The 17651-nt window shown below is 44.7% G+C and overlaps 1 protein-coding gene across 6 annotated transcripts in view; it reads left to right on the top strand.

Annotated features, from left to right (window-relative positions):
* Positions 1-17063, top strand: part of LOC148436277 (uncharacterized) — a 30756-nt gene extending 13693 nt beyond the window's left edge. For all 6 annotated transcript variants that reach the window (XM_088465098.1, XM_088465101.1, XM_088465096.1 and 3 more), the window contains exons 5-9: positions 1445-1636; positions 1716-1839; positions 1956-2053; positions 2178-2283; positions 13694-17063. In XM_088465098.1, the coding sequence (XP_088321224.1) occupies positions 1445-1636; positions 1716-1839; positions 1956-2053; positions 2178-2283; positions 13694-14946 (1773 nt within the window). In that variant the 3' untranslated portion in view covers positions 14947-17063. The remainder of the gene's footprint in view (positions 1-1444; positions 1637-1715; positions 1840-1955; positions 2054-2177; positions 2284-13693) is intronic.
* The last annotated feature ends 588 nt before the right edge of the window (positions 17064-17651 follow it).

Below are 17651 nucleotides of genomic sequence, written 5' to 3'. Positions count from 1 at the left end.
TCAACTACTGGTCAGCCTACTAGACATACACCTGATGGCGTCTCGTCACAACCACCAGTTGCCGAGATACTGCTCCAACACAAGAGATCCTGGTGCTTTCCTGGTAAACACTCTAGCGGTTCCATGGGAATTCACATCCAGTCTCGATGATTCCTCGAGTTCTCCGCAAATTCAAGCTGGAGGGAGGCACAGTGGTGGCACCAGATTGGCCACGGTGGGTGTGGTACTCAGATCTTCTGGGCCTCTCCATAGACCTAGCAATGCGTCTCCATCTGCGGCCGGATCTTCTGTCACAGGGTCCATGCTTCCATCCGGAAGCTTTGATGGGGTGGCTTTTGAGACATCTATCTTGAAAGCAAAGGGGTTCTCCAGAAGGGTAATTTGAACCATGGTTGATGCAGGGTAGCCTTCTTCTGAGAGGATCTACCACCGGTGGCATACCTATTTTGCTTGGTGTGCGGCTAGGGGTTGTAACACCAGGTCTTCTCGTCTCTCCATGGCGGCTGGCTACTAATCAAAGCTTTGCCTGGTGGCTTCGTTTCACTATCCGCCAGGCTTACACCTTGGTGGATCTTCCTGCCATGTTGACTGCCCATTCCACCCGGTCAGTGGGGACCTCTTGGGCAGCTCGCTGTGGTGCTTCTGCAGAACAGCCCTGTAAGGCTGCCACGTGGTCGTCTGCTCATACGTGTGTTTATTTTTATGCATTTGACATGTTTGCGTCTTCGGATGCCGCGTTCTGTGTTCACTGCAGCTCAGGAGCGTCCTCTCCCATAGCAGAACAGCTTTGGTCATCCCAGAGTCATCCCTGTGCCCCCTAGTGGAGGAAGAAGAAAAGGAGACTTAATGTTGCTTACCTGTTAAGTCTCTTTCTTCCACTCCATAGGGGGCATAGGGCGCCCATCCTGACGCACCTGGTTCTGTATGTGTACCTGACCCTCTTCTCCTTCTCCTCCTCTGCCTCGCTCCATGCCATGGGCTTGCTGACTAACCTGGCTGCTGGTGGCAGGGGACAAAGTATAGGGGAGAGGGAGTCTGGGCTCTTGGGAATTTACGATTAACTGTTTGGTGCCCAGACTCTCCATTCCAGAGACATCCCTGTGTCCCCTATAGAGTCGAAGAAAGACTTAACAGGTAAGAAACATAAATCTCCTTATTTCTTCAATCAAACTTTATATTACTATTATTTTTTTTATTTTTTTTTTGCGTTTTGTCAGTGACCCTAAAGTGACCAGAATGTGCAAAATCAATTTACTATCTGACATCAGCCTAATATGTAGATTGTCTTTAAAGAACTTAAACTTTAAGGTATAATTGAAATGGGCTTTTATGATTGATTTTTGTCTTCTTCTAAATCCACACATCTTTTAACTCTTAATGACATTCTACATGTATATAAGAATATATTGTTCATAAGGTAGTATTATATGTATCTTGTACACAGGATTACACAGTGGTGAAGAAGACATCAGGTGAATGTGAGACACCCAGCAGCCGCCCCCGTGGGTCAGGAGGACTGAGCAGGACCCAGAGCCCCATCCCGGTGCCTCCACCTCACTCACTGATACATGAGAGACACAATGACCAGAAGATCCTGGAAATCACCAACAAGATCATTCAGCTGCTGACTGGAGAGGTGACTGCTGGGAATGGGACTTTATACAGTAACACCAGGGGATGTGTCTGGGTGATGACTGTATCATTGTGTGTGTCAGGTTCCTATAAGGTGTGAGGACGTCACTGTCTATTTCTCCATGGAGGAGTGGGAGTATATAGAAGGACAAAGGGGTCTGTACAAGGACGTGATGATGGAGAATCACCGGCCCCTCACATCACTGGGTAAGAGGAGACTGTCATTTATTGTACAGTGGAGAGCAGGTATGGGGCCACCTATATACACATCATCTAATAATCACATATATACAGTGTAATCAGTCACTGTGTGTCTCCTACAGATGGGGCCAGTAACAGAAATACCCCAGAGAGATGTCCCCGTCCTCTTCATTCCCAGGATGATACAGAGGAGAATCACAGTGTCCCACAGGGGGATCAGGTAGGTGGGATTCAGGGACTTGCCCAATACCAAAGTGACGACACAGCATTTGATCTGTAGGACATCTGTGCGGATCAGTCAGTATTAAATGTGTGTTATTTGTTTTGTATTGTGGAATATTTAGGTTGAAGAACTTATTAAAATAGGAAACATAATGGTAAAAGAAGGGACGTATGTGATAGGTGATCAGCAGTGTAAGGAGGAGGAAATCCCTACAGCTATCAGCACAGGTGAGTAATAATCACTAAGAACAGAAGTCAGGATCCATCAGCCCCTATTATACTCCTGCTCTCCTCCTCACATCATATCACTGTGTGTTACCAGCCCAGAGATCTGACCAGTCTCCTCCCCACACTCTCTGGTGTATCTCATACATCAGGAGCCATCATCCCCTATTATACTCCTGCTCTCCCCCTCACATCATGTCACTGTGTGTTACCAGCCCAGAGATCTGACCAGTCTCCTCCCCACACTCTCTGGTGTTTGCCTTACATCACTACAAGAGACATCATTCTGACCCCTGACACATTGTAGTTATTAATTCCCTGAGCAATGGGAAGAGACTTTGTCTCATTTCCCAAGATCCTCCTGACATTACCACATGTGAAATTACCCATGGTCCTCCCTGTGCACTCTTAGTGGTAATTTCTGTACATGAAGTACTCAGTGGTAATTTTCCTGATTATGGTCTGAGCCATGATGTATACTAGCACTAATGTATGTTCTAAATATGTAATGTCATGTAAACGTTATTGGGGTGTGGCTTGGAGGTGTGAGGAATGATTGAGCAGAATTTTTCAGACCATGTGTAATGCTAGTAATTGAGGACAATGATTTACTGTACAGAAAATCGAAGATATGTGGTAACTTATTAGACCCTGTAGAGTGGAGTCTTCTCATCCTCAGATTTAGCTGGAACCTACACGCTCCTTGGCTTCTAATACTTTCTTACTGTCTCCGGGGACCTGTCCCACGTGGCAGGGAGATTGCTGTCTCAGTGTCTGGATGCCTACCCTCTGGAGACCATTTTTGACCAGGGGGAACAGGCTGAAGCAGATCTCCGGGAAGATTTTTAGTTGGGGGATATAGACAGGGGAGTAACGAGGGTGGTTCCGGTGGAGCATGAGCTCCAGGCGCCAAAATGGACAGAAGGCACCATCCAGGGTTCTGGAATTCATTGGTGCTACTCAGTATGACACATCTGAGGTAAAGTCCTGAATTTCAATGATAAGGTATGAGATTAAACAAAGTCACTGCTTTGCTATGTAAAGTAATGAGGTGTTCCCGGGCATGACCACAAAGTGTTATTTGAAAGGTCTTTTAAAAAATATTAGGAGACCTGGAATAATAATAATGGTGGTAGACAGAACATGACATGATTAGTAGTACTCACATTAATATACTGTAGGTGTAATGTATATTTGTGAAGTAGGAGCATAGCTAAGAAGGGAGCTTCCCATAGGTGTCCCCACTCCAGTGACAGCTGCTTGAGGCAGTAATTGCAGCAATAAGCTGGGCTTCATGTGGAATCTCACTCTAGCACATGTATTCTACCAATTAAAGTTAAATGATCAGAATATATAATACAATATCCTCTATTGACTGATAACAATGATTCAAAGGAGATAAAAGTCAGATCCTATGTGCCATGTATAAATATAACAGTGCCAAAGGAGCTACCCCTTAATGTCAGATAGTGTATCACCGAAGCATTCTATTCCCCCAATGGGATCCCAATGCCAAGTGTCATACTGCCACTGTTTGCCCTTTTTCTCTTCACTTCAGTATTCCCCCGCAGACTGGCCATACCCCACTGGCACAGTTTAGTACAGGGAGGGGGGCACTATGACATGCACTTTTTCTCCGGGCGCCATGGTTCCATGCTACTCCTCTGGATATAGAGATAACATTCCTCACTCCTAGACCTCCAGCTTCCTGCTAAGGGCTGGGCTTTCTTACATGGCAGCCTCATGCACAGAGGGGAGAACATTACCCTCTGTCCACTGGCAACTATGCTGAACCTCTCCAGGAGGATACACGTGCACAGTGCAAGCCTCTTCCTGCATTAGTTACAGGACCTGGGGTTAGATCACCCCTACTGTTCTGTGTCAGAAGGGCTCTGAGACCTCAAATGTGTAGATCTTTTGAACATTTAGAGGAGCAGATCATCTAAACTTCCAGGAAAATCTGCATGATGTGATATTGCCTTCCACTAGGAATACACTACATTTTACTGGAGCAAATAAAGCTCTTCCTGCTGCTAAAGACGCCTGTATATGCTTTTATACTGTGCTCACCAGCTTAGCGCAAAATGCTGATCTGTACTCCGGCTGTCCTGTGGTTGAGCCAGCGTTTGCAAGCTCAAGCCAGTGGAGGATTTTCAGGCACCAACCAGGAGGTGTTGCAGCAAGGTAACCACACATACCAAGAAGCAAGAGTTTCCAGGTGCTGGTGTAGAAGCCTAGCGGTGGAATCTGTTTGAGGTGCCGGTGTAGAAGCCTAGTGGTGGAATCGGTTTGAGGTGCTGACGTAGAAGCCTAGTGGTGGAATCGGTTTGAGGTGCCGGTGTAGAAGCCTAGTGGTGGAATCTGTTTGAGGTGCTGATGTAGAAGCCTAGTGGTGGAATCGGTTTGAGGTGCCGGTGTAGAAGCCTAGTGGTGGAATCTGTTTGAGGTGCTGACGTAGAAGCCTAGTGGTAGAATCTGTTTGAGGTGCTGATGTAGAAGCCTAGTGGTGGAATCGGTTTGAGGTGCCGGTGTAGAAGCCTAGTGGTGGAATCTGTTTGAGGTGCTGACGTAGAAGCCTAGTGGTAGAATCTGTTTGAGGTGCTGATGTAGAAGCCTAGTGGTGGAATCGGTTTGAGGTGCCGGTGTAGAAGCCTAGTGGTGGAATCTGTTTGAGGTGCTGACGTAGAAGCCTAGTGGTAGAATCTGTTTGAGGTGCCGGTGTAGAAGCCTAGTGGTGGAATCGGTTTGAGGTGCTGGTGTAGAAGCCTAGTGGTGGAATCGGTTTGAGGTGCCGGTGTAGAAGCCTAGTGGTGGAATCGGTTTGAGGTGCCGGTGTAGAAGCCTAGTGGTGCCAGCGAGTTGCCCTTGTACAAAGCAGTCCGTAATAGGTGGTTGCTGACGGAGGGAATCCTTATGCTGCATGAGTGACAAAGTAACCCACTCAGGAATAAACTAACCTCCATGCAATCTGTACCAACCAGCGGAATAAGGCCATCTGGTCACAGTTACCATAGGCTTGGCATTGTCTATAGATCATAGGAATTGGAGTATATGTGGACTTATCTTTTGTTCCTGACTGTTAAATCTGAATATTGCATGTACACTTTACCTTCTTCCAGATGGCTACTGCTGCATGCTTAAGGCGCTCTTGGTCTTCCTCCCTTTTTCCTATCCTTTCTCAGTTTTTAACACACTTTCCACCAGCTAAGACTACAATGTTAGGTAACTTAAAAATAACAATTACTCTATGCCATTAGTGTCAGTTATTTTTCTGCCATCCCTCTTTGTTTTTTTGGGGGGGCACCTTAAGTGCCCCTTGATTTAATATATTAGCAACCCCTATGTATCTCCTGTGCTTGAGAGTCTTTTCTTACCTATATGGTGGTCTTTCTGCAATAGGGAACTTCTGAAGAAATGTCCCTGGGTAGAAATTGGCATATATATATATATATATATATATATATATATATTTATATATTTTCATGTGGTACAGACGCACCTGTTTGCCTTGGATTAATATGTCCTCTTCATACAACAGAGGTTTAGAAAGATAATACATAATAGAAGTTTTAGTGTCAAGCAAAATGTGAACTTCCCCGATCAAATGCAATCTTACTTCATCTTTCCAGCACCATCCGTCTTTGTCTCTATAATGCCAGCCCCCCGTGCGTTTCTCCAGCACCAGCCCCCCGTGCGTTTCTCCAGCACCAGCCCCCCGTGCGTTTCTCCAGCACCAGCCCCCCGTGCGTTTCTCCAGCACCAGCCCCCCGTACGCTTCTCCAGCACCAGCCCCCCGTGCGTTTCTCCAGCACCAGCCCCCCGTGCGTTTCTCCAGCACCAGCCCCCCTTGAGTTTCTCCAGCACCAGCCCCTTTGCTCTCTTCAACACCATGCTCCTGCGTTTCTCCAGCTCAGCCTCTTGCATCTGTCCAGTGCATTCCCCCATGCTTTACCCATAGCGATCCTTCCTCCTGCGTGTCTCTAGCGCCATCCTCCTGCGTCTCTCTTAGACCATGCTTCTGTGTCTCTCCACCACACCTCCCTCTGTGCATCTCCAGCTGATGCCACTTATTTCTGCACAGTGCCCACACCTGTTCATCTCCAGCCCCCTCTTACCAAGTCTTCTGCATAGTGCTTGATAGCCCCTGCTCCTCTTCACGGTAGTGGCGTGACATCATGACATCATATATGACACACCGATCCCACCATCTATTGTTGGGTGGGCACTCTGTGGGACTCCTCTGGCAAAGGTAATCCCTTGCCTAGCTTGGGCACTCAATGGGTAGGGCCAAGGTAAAACTAGTTTCGATTGCCTGTACAGGTGACTGAAAACAGTTCCACCTCCTTTCAGCCCACTTTAACCCTGCCCTCTGCCGCTTCTAACAGTGTGAAATGGGTTATACATACTCCTATAACAGTTATTCAATAGGTCATTTGTTGCAACTACCTACACTTGTCATGCAGATTATAAGTAACCCACCCTTTGTTTCATATGTTGCTTGGCTGCGTAACATTCATTTATGGCTGTCGTGGAGTATTTAGAGAATGGCAATAGTCAGATAGTAATTTGTCACTCTTGCTGTCTATCCTTATGTAGCTTAAGTAGCGATTTAGTTTTTAAATGAAAATGCCCCAAAATTTGCCAATAACTGTTTTCCTGGCATTTTCATAAAACAAAAAAATAAACTAAAATGTGATTGCCAGTTGTGGTGCCCCTACAGTATTGTACTAATCTGAGGATCTGGGTGGGCCCCCGGGATCTGTGCTAGCCGGGCCACGCGGGAGGACCCAGCAGCAGGACGTAATGGGACAGGTAAGGCGGGTCAACGCTTGCGGTGTCCCGCGTAGTTGCAGTCATAACTCCAGTCTCGGGACAGGCCGGAGGTGCTGAGTGTGGACGTAGGCTCCAGCCCTCGCGCTCCACTAGACCACCAGGGACATTTTGGTGTGGGAACCAGTGTCCCAGGGGTTAAACAATCAGCCAGGGGAGACAGCTCCCCTCAGCTCAGAGAGCCTTTCCTCTGAGGTCTGGCTTCTCTGAGCTGCTTCCTCCTTCGGCCACGCCCCCTCTGTCTTCGGTGGTCATTTTCTTGGTGGTACAGTTGCAGCTCTCTCAGGACAGCGCGTGGTCCAGTCCTCCTGCGTACCTCTCCCTTGGGTTAGTGTATGTAGCGCTATAGCCTCCCCAGATACTGAATCTGGGTGGTTGATTGTACTGCCAGTTTGCAGTGTAAATTCTGCATTGTATGTGACTTATGCTAGTGCTGCCTGTCTGTCTTTTTTTCCTGTCAGCATATATCTATACCTTTCCTCGAATTCTGCCCTAATACAGGTGTAGTTAGGGTGGTTCTTTTACCTCGCATATATAAAAGATAATATTTGTGAGGTCTGTCACATACTGTTGTATGCTGCACTGTGCCATATTTAGGCAAAGGCTCCTGCAGCTTACCCAAGTGTTAGACAGGACCAGTGTTGCGCATATCTAAGCAGTTGGCACCTGCAGCTTATCCAAACCTCAGTCAGGACCAGTGTTTTTCTCTGACTATTACTATACAGGGTGTATTCATGTGTTTTCCTGTGCCTCACATCTATAGAACAAAGTATTTGTGAGGTTTGTCACATACAGTTGTTTGTTGCACTGTGGCATATTTGGCTGTGTGCTCCTGCAGCTTACTCAAGCATAAGACAGGACCAGTATATTGGATTCCTACTAGTATCCTACATACACAGTGGTTGCATTATACCCAGTGCCATATTGTGTCCCATTTACTCTGCAGCTATGTCTAGCAAAGGAAAGAGTAACAGGCATCTGCCCCCATACTGCTATCAGGCAGGTTATGTGTGCAGGCTTAAGTGAGGAGGATTTGATACAAGATGGGCTATGTAGTTAGTGTTATACTCCACCTGGCCCATCAGACAGAGCCGTTACTAGAGACCCCCTGGGCTTCCTTTTCTCAGGTACTGGTCACTATTGCGGACTGCCTACTGGATTCGGCTGTATCGCAGCAGGCAGTAATGCTCCCTTTGGGGGTTGCCGTAACAGCTTCAGGCGATACAATGGGTAGATATACTCTCTAACTCAGTGCAGAGTCGGGTGGCTACATCTCATGCCTTTCAAACCATGTTGGAAGATGAGAAGCCCCTACCCAGTAACCCCTTTAAACGTCCTGTGGAATCGTCACAGTCCACGCAACTCTCATATTCTAAGGTATCATCCGAGGAGGCAGAAGATGCTGATCTCTCTAGCCCTGACTCCCCTTTGGAGGAGGATGAGAGGCGGTCAAAAATAATAATAGTGCCTTGGTGCGAGCTGTCAGATCCATTTTATTAATAGAAGATGACGAGCCAGACCCGAAATCCAAGCACCCACTGTTTAAACGACAGAAGGTGACTTCAGCAAAATTCCCTCTATCGGAACAGCAGCCTGGCAATCACCTGGTAAGAGGTTTCAACCACAAAAATGTCTAAACCTCATGTTACCCTTTTTCTGTGGCTCATTGTGCAAAATGAGAAATACCCCCTGCGGTGAATTCCCATGTTATGCGTTTAAAAACGCTACGTTGCCTATTTCTACAATTACTTCCTTGAACTACAGACAGGAAGGTGGAAGCTTACCTGAAAGCTATATACTCTCTTTAAGGGACTGTTGCCTGTCCCCCCATGGCTATCGCACGGGTAGCTAAAGCTATAGAGAGCTGGGCTGATGCACTTGAAGACTCTTTTCCCTCAGAAGCTTCTAGGGATCAGATGTCTTTTCTTGCTCACATTCGAGATGCAGCTTCCTATATTGGAGGATCAACATTGGATGCCAGTCTTCTAACCTCCAGAGCTTCGGCTGCGACTGTATTTGCCCGCGTACCCTGTGACTGCGCTCAGTTCGCCCAGTGCTGGAGTCAAACCACCAAAAATGCTTGGGTAAGAGAAGTGGTCTCTCACGGGTACGCCATCTCATTTCTTAGACTGCCCCCCCCCCCCCCCCCCCACCAGTTTTTCTACACAGGCTCTCCTGTACAAGGCCTTCAAATCCAGAAAGCTATACAGTCCTTGCTGCAAGCAGGGGTAATTATGCCAGTCCCACTATCTCAGCAAGGGACTGGTTATTATTCTACTTTGTCTGGTTCAGAAGCCAAATGGGTCTCATTGGCCTATCCTCAATCTCAAATCTCTGAACAAATTCCTAAAGGTGCCTAGGTTCAGGATGGAAACCCTATGCTCCATTATCCTAGCTATGGAGTCTGGGGACTTTTATGGTATTGCTGGATATTAAGGATGCGTACCTACATGTACCAAAAGCGCCCTCTCTCCGGTTTGCTATACTACAGCAACTCTTCCAATTTCAGGCTCTGCCCTTTGTACTGTCCACAGCTCCACGGGTGTTTACCAAAATGATGGCTATCATGGCGGCCCACCTGCGTGGTCAGAGCATCCGACTGGTACCGTAACTGGACGACCTCCTGCTCTTACCAGGATCCCCAGTGGTGCTTCAAAGCCATCTACAGCTAACCATTGCTTTCCTTCACAAGCATGAATGGTTAATCAACTGGAAAAAGTCCTCCCTGAATCCCTCACAGAGAATGACTCATCTGCGAGTCCTGCTGGATTCTCAGAATCAGAGAATCTTTCTGAAGTCAGACAAGATCTCCACACTTCAACTACGAGTGCGCAGATGTCTTCACAGTCGCCGAGTGTCGATCCACTCAGCAATGCAAGTTCTGGGATCCATGGTGTCCACCTTCGACATGGTGGAATATGCTCAGTTTCATTCCAGGCCTTTGCAAAGGCTAATCCTCTCCAGATGGAACAGGTTTAACCCATCAGATCAAAGCTCAGATGATGGTGCTTTCTTTGGAGGAGCGTCTGTCTCTATCTTGGTAGCTATAGACATCTCATCTAACCAAGGGTCGCCCCTTTTGGATCCTGGACTGGGTAATCCTAACAATGGATGCCAGTCTTCGGGGCTGGGCGGCAGTGACTTTCCGCATTCCTTTCAGGGCCGTTGGACATCGGTCGCATCAACCCTGCCAGTCAACATATTGGAACTATGAGTTTTCTACAGGGCCCTCAAACTGGCCCAGCACATACTTAACGGAAAACCTGTACCTGCTCAGTCCTACAATGCCACAACAGTGGCTTACATCACATGGAGGCAATCAAAGTCGGGCAGCAATGACAGAAGTGTCATGCATTCTGACATGGGCCGAGGGTCACCTCCCAGCCATCTCTGCTGTGTTTCTTCCGGGAGTTATCAATTCGGAAGCAGATTTCTTCAGCCGTTACGACAGGCATCCCCGGGAATGGTCTCTTCACCAAAAGGTATTTCAACTCCTAGTGAACAGATGGGGTCTCCCAGAGGTGGACCTCATGGTCTCCCGACACAACCACAAACTGCCAGTGTACGGGTCCAGAACAAGAGATGCCGAGGCAACTTTTGTAGACACATTATCAGTGAAGTGGACCTTCCAGTTTGTGTACCTATTTTCTACAGTCTCCCTTCCTCGAGTTCTTTAAACAGGACGGAGACACTGTCCGGCTGGTGGCTCCAGCTTGGCCCAAAAGAAACAAACCTAAAAACTATTTTTAGAAAATGCGGCGCATGAATGCAGTGTAAATGAACTAGAAAAGTGAAACCAACATGTATAAAAATATATCAATTGATAAATAAACAAAGGAATAAATAAATACTGTGTGAGCGACCTATGCAAATATATAAAAAGCAAGTTTAATAAGCATAATCCAAATGTTCTAACTAAGACACGAATATATGGTTATATACAAAGTAGTTCAGAAAAAATATATTGTAAAATGGGTATTTTAAAACACCAGAGATAAGGGCCCATCCATCTTTTGCAAAAATGTTGTAAATAGTCAGTGGAGGCTCCAAATATAATTACCGGGTGCCTGCTCAGTCCTATAGGGCGCAATGATTGAAATCCAGTAGGGTTGGAATAATCTGCAGCTTGTGCAGTCCGTTGGCTGTAAGATGCTCCCAAATAGTAGGGTTTCGGCAAGGCTTTTAGATGGAACAAAGTCTCAAGTCCAAGATGGTAGATAATATAAGGTCCAATGAAAGGCAAATCTCTGGTTATCTTTTATAAATTCTTTATTTAAATTTTCAATGCAAAGAAAATAAATATTTGCATTTCCAACAGATATACATACATAAAGCAATACTTTCTCTTACATTTACAATGTAAATTGTAACAATAATGTACAAAAAACAAAATAATCAAAACAGAAATCAATACAAAGAAAAAAACAGAGGGGGAAGGGAAAGACAAGGGAAGGAAGAGTTAAGATGATAAGATGTGCAAACGGGACAAGTACATATGAGAAACATACAAATTACTTCCTGTTATTAAAACAACTGCGTAGTAGCACAGCATCCACTCAAACTCTCCTATCAGTTAGTCTCATAGGTAGCTAAAAATAATAAACTTTAGCTTGAAGTCTGAGGAATAAGTTCCTTATATGACTGAGAAAGTTTAAATTCTAACCAATTAAACCACCGGGTAGTAAAATCAGACTGTTTGTTTTTTTTGGGTAGAGTAAAATATGTCATCCATGTACACATAAAAATCTAATTTTTGACACCAATCCCATATGGTTCTGGTTATCTTTTAATATCTTTCCTGGGAGATTACCCAGGGTATGCAGCAGCATTTTCACTACATGCGTGTATATTCTATTATGTTGGTTCTTTATTACTAATTAATTAATTACATTTTGAGTATTGCATACACAACACACAGGGACTGGCCCTAGGCAGCACCTAACATTTGCGGTTTTTCACAATTTTTTTTCTGGCTTCCAGCTTGGCCCAGACGTCATTGTTACTCAGATCTTCGGAGTCTCTCTGTCGACACTCCATTCCTGCTGCCTCAACGACCGGACCTGTTGTCTCAAGGTCCGTGCCTTTACCCAGACCTGTGTCATCTGTCTTTGACGGCGTTGCTCTTGAGACATTCCTCCTAAGGTCCAAAGGATTCTTTAGCTCTGTCATCAACACGATGCTTAGAGCGCGTAAGGCAGCTTCTGCTCGGATCTACCACAGAGTGTGGCATACATATTTCTAATGGTGTCGTCCCAGAGATTACAACCCTCAGGTGTTTCTGATTTCCAGAGTCGTGGCCTTCCTTCAAGCTGGATTGGACCTTGGCCTCCGCCTGGTATCACTGAAAGTGCATGTCTATGCTCTGTCAGTAGGTTCTATTGTAGACTTGCTCCGCTACTGGATATCCACATCTTCCTTTGGGCCCTTAATGGTCCTCCATGTGAACCCCTAGATTCGGTGGCACTCAAGTGGTTAACAGCAAAGACACTTTTTTTTTTCTCTTCTGGCTATTACCTCTGCCAGAAGGGTGTTAGAGTTAGGGGCACTCTCCTGTCGCTCCCCTTTTCTGATATTCACCAGGACAGGGCTGTGCTTCGGACTTGCCCTGGGTTCCTTCCTAAAGTTGTTACTAGTTTCCACATTAATGAGGAAGTTATAGTCGCAGCCTTTCAATCACCAGAGCTCTCGGCAGGTGAGGCCTCTTTGGATGTGGTCCGGGCCCTCAGGATTTATGTGGACCGTACCAGTTTCCTTTGGAAATTAGACTCCTTATTTGTGCTCTATGGATTTCACAAGAAGGGATGGCCAGCCAATAAACAAACATTGGCTAGATGGCTTTGTATGACTATCTCACAGACCTACACGCAGGCAGGCCTTCCTGTTCCGGCTTCTGTAACTGCTCAGTCTACTTGGTCTGTAAGTCCCTCAAGAGAGGCCTCAGGTTCCCCAGTTGCAATTATCATATTTGCAGTGGAAATGTATGTTGCGTGCACCAATGTGAGGAGTTCAGTCTCCCGGCGGTCACGGCTAGAAGAGGGCACATTACTATGGAGATGCGATATTGCTACTTTTTTCAAACAGAACTTCCCCTGACCTCTGCCTGCACTCCAAGAGGAGCATTGCAGGAACCCTCTAGTGCCGAAAACCATTAAGGGCAAACAAAGGAACAAACCCTACACTAATTACATAGAACCACCTCGTTCACACAGGGAAAAAAAGACTTCAAAGCAAAGGAGGAATCGGGACACTCTGCAACTGGCATAGGCCTGGTACAAGTATGGTTTGTGTGACTAAAGAGGCACCAGACAGTGATGCAGCGTGTATAGGTACTGCGAGTGAGCGATCTCAGTGCTTGCACATTGGGACGCATGGATGTACACCAGGGAAGGGCTGTGTGTTGGCATAAAGTCACTGATGTGACTGTGGCAAAATATGTAAAGGCTGTCCGGTCTTATATATCTGCCCTGGGGGGAGGGGGGTGGGTTTGTTCCTGTTCTTTATCAAATAAATGAGGAGTTAATGCTTTGGAGTGAATTGGAAAATTTTATTTTTTGACTCTAACCTCCTGTGTTTTTACCCACAGAACAATATAAAGATCCTACTACTTTTACTAAGGAGGAATCTGTCTCATGTTATGGAGGAAACCTCACCAACAATGACAATTCTACACCAACATATCATACACAGTATACATCTACTTATACTAAGGAGGAATCCGTCTCATGTGATGGAGGAGACCTCTCCAACAATGACATGTATACACCCACAGATCATACACAGTATATATCTACTCATACTAAGGAGGAATCAGTCTCATGTGATGGAGGAAATCTCACCGACACTGACAATTATACACCCACATCTCATACACAGTATACATCTACTCATCTTAACAGCAACTGCATTCCAAAAACATCCTGCTCTGGAAGTGTAAAGTGTTTTACTCTTAATTCAGAAATTGTACATCAGAGAAGTCACAAAGGAAAGAGACCGTATTCTTGCTCGAAATGTGGGAAATGTTTTAAACAAAAGTCACAACTTGTTAGACATCAGAGAGTTCACACAGGAGCATCCATATATTCCTGCTCTAAATGTGGGAAAGGCTTTACATGTAAATCAGAACTTTCTCAACATCAGAGATCTCATACAGGTGAGAGGCCGTATTCTTGCTCAGAATGTGGAAAAGTGTATACAAGTAATTCAGGACTAGTTATACATCAGAGAGTTCATACAGGTGTGAGACCATATTCTTGCTCGGAATGTGGGAAATGTTTTAAACAAAAGTCACTACTTATTAGACATCAGATGAGTCACACAGGAGCATATACATATCCCTGCTCTGAATGTGGGAAAGGTTTTGCATGTAAATCAGAACTTTCTCAACATCAGAGAAATCACACAGGAGAGAGACCATATTCTTGCTCAGAATGTGGGAAAGGGTTTATAAGTAGTTCAGAACTTGTTGTACATCAGAGAATACATACAGGTGAGAGACCATATTATTGCTCAGAATGTGAGAAAGAGTATAGAAGTAATGCAGAACTTGTTGTACATCAGAGAATACATAGAGGTGAGAGGCCGTATTCTTGCTCTGAATGTGAGAAATGTTTTACACGTAAATCAGATCTTGTTCGACATCAGAGGAGTCACACAGGAAAACGGCCATATTCCTGCTCTGAATGTGGGAAATGTTTTACACGTAATCCACATCTTGTTAGACATCAAAGACTTCATACGGGAGAGAGACCGTATTCCTGCTCTGAATGTGGGAAAAGCTTTACGCGTAATTCACAACTTGTTAGACATCAGACGAGTCACACAGTAGTATACCCATGATCATGCTGTGACTGAGGAGAGGACGTTATAGTAATCAGAGCTTGCTGTATATAAGAGAAGTCACACAGTATACCCATGATCATGCTGTGACTGAGGAGAGGACGTTATAGTAATCAGAGCTTGCTGTATATAAGAAGTCACACAGTATACCCATGATCATGCTGTGACTGTGAGGAGAGGGTGTTATAGTAATCAGAACTTGCTGTATATAAGTGAAGTCACACAGTATACCCATGATCATGCTGTGACTGAGGAGAGGACGTTATAGTAATCAGAGCTTGCTGTATATAAGAGAAGTCACACAGTATACCCATGATCATGCTGTGACTGTGAGGAGAGGACGTTATAGTAATCAGAGCTTGCTGTATATAAGAGAAGTCACACAGTATACCCATGATCATGCTGTGACTGTGAGGAGAGGATGTTATAGTAATCAGAACTTGCTGTATATAAGAAGTCACACAGTATACCCATGATCATGCTGTGACTGTGAGGAGAGGGTGTTATAGTAATCAGAGCTTGCTGTATATAAGAGAAGTCACACAGTATACCCATGATCATGCTGTGACTGTGAGGAGAGGGTGTTATAGTAATCAGAGCTTGCTGTATATAAGAAGTCACACAGTATACCCATGATCATGCTGTGACTGTGAGGAGAGGACGTTATAGTAATCAGAGCTTGCTGTATATAAGAGAAGTCACACAGTATACCCATGATCATACTGTGAGGAGAGGACGTTATAGTAATCAGAGCTTGCTGTATATAAGAAGTCACACAGTATACCCATGATCATGCTGTGACTGTGAGGAGAGGACGTTATAGTAATCAGAGCTTGCTGTATATAAGAGAAGTCACACAGTATACCCTTGATCATACTGTGAGGAGAGGACGTTATAGTAATCAGAACTTGCTGTATATAAGAAGTCACACAGTATACCCATGATCATGCTGTGACTGTGAGGAGAGGACGTTATAGTAATCAGAACTTGCTGTATATAAGAGAAGTCACACAGTATACCCTTGATCATACTGTGAGGAGAGGACGTTATAGTAATCAGAACTTGCTGTATATAAGAGAAGTCACACAGTATACCCATGATCATGCTGTGACTGTGAGGAGAGGACGTTATAGTAATCAGAACTTGCTGTATATAAGAGAAGTCACACAGTATACCCATGATCATGCTGTGACTATGAGGAGAGGATGTTATAGTAATCAGAACTTGCTGTATATAAGAGAAGTCACACAGTATACCCATGATCATGCTGTGACTATGAGGAGAGGTTGTTATAGTAATCAGAACTTGCTGTATATAAGAGAAGTCACACAGGAAATGTTTTAAAACAAAATTCAAAAATATCAGCGATACAGTACGGAAACATACCCATATTCATTCTCTGTGTGGGAAATGTAATTCTAATTCGTTTCTTTACCAGCGGCTAATTTCATCAGACAAATTACCCGCCAGTAAAGAAACGCGTAAGGAAGCCTGCCTTTACTATATTCTGGCTACTAATTTGAGCAAGGATCCAGCAGTTCTATCCGTCAGCGTTACACAGCACAATCGTGGCCATTGACAACTGCGCCTATGGACATTACATCTCTGCTCCCCTCTGCCTGTCCGACATGGTCTTATCCAGCATCTGCCGCCCACCACATGGGAGAGACAGCGGTCTTACCGGGATAACTGCATGAATGCGGCACTGGTATTGGAGTTTGACTAGCCGGTGACTAACTATTGGACGATGTCATCCGGGAAAGCAGCTCTGAGTATACTATTGGCTGGGCCACTCGGAGATTATACCTAAATCATCATGTAGTCCCGAGGGTGAGATATTATATATCACACTGATTAATATTAAGGATACCATCGATGTATACCCGCTGTCCATAATTCATACTGTGCTGGATGGGAACGGTGCTTCCTTGTTCCCTTAATTCTTCAGATATTTGGGACATTATTTTAATAGATCAGGGAAGGGTACAAACTATTTAAACATGTTTTTATTTAATTGTTTATATCTTATAGTTTACATGTGCATTGTTCTCTTCTGCTTGCTGGGACTCATGCAATATTGTAATGATTTTAAATAAATAAAAAATTGTTTTATTTCACTTTGGAATGTTCTCTGGATACATCTTAAGCACTGATTGACTGACAGAGCGCAGCTCTTTTTTCCAATTCCCTTGTATGTTTTAAGCCCGCAGTCTAAATTAGAACAGCTGCTGAGGACAGTCCATGAGTGCTACTACTGTTACATAGGACGACCAGCGCCCATTGGTTTTAGTTTATTATCTTTTGGAGAACAAGAGAGGCCTGAGAAGGGCAAGACCCTTATATAAATATTCCCCAATAAGGAGTCCACACATAGTAATTACAATATAATGTGCTAACATAAACATTAGGGTGCAGGGGCAGGGGGCTGTTAGGTACTTTTACAACCGAAGATCAGTCAATGCCAATAGATGAAAGACAATATGCAGAGGAACCTACGCAGAGGTTGTTTAAAATAAAACATAAACCAGAACATATGCAATACAATAACCAATAGTGTAAGAAATTTACATTTCACATGAGAAAAAAATGTTGCATAGACTGTTTTCATCTAGATTTTATAATAATAAAAATAAAATAATAAAAACAGAGGAAAAGAATAACAATAAAAATGTGGTGTGGCAGTCCATGGAAAAGGGGAGGAGAAA

This window comes from Taudactylus pleione, unplaced genomic scaffold (genome assembly GCF_031769625.1).
Source record: "Taudactylus pleione unplaced genomic scaffold, aTauple2 ptg001845l, whole genome shotgun sequence".
Lineage (NCBI taxonomy): Eukaryota > Metazoa > Chordata > Amphibia > Anura > Myobatrachidae > Taudactylus > Taudactylus pleione.
The sequence above is the reverse complement of the archived record's forward strand: the minus strand, read 5'-3'. Positions and strand labels throughout refer to the sequence as shown.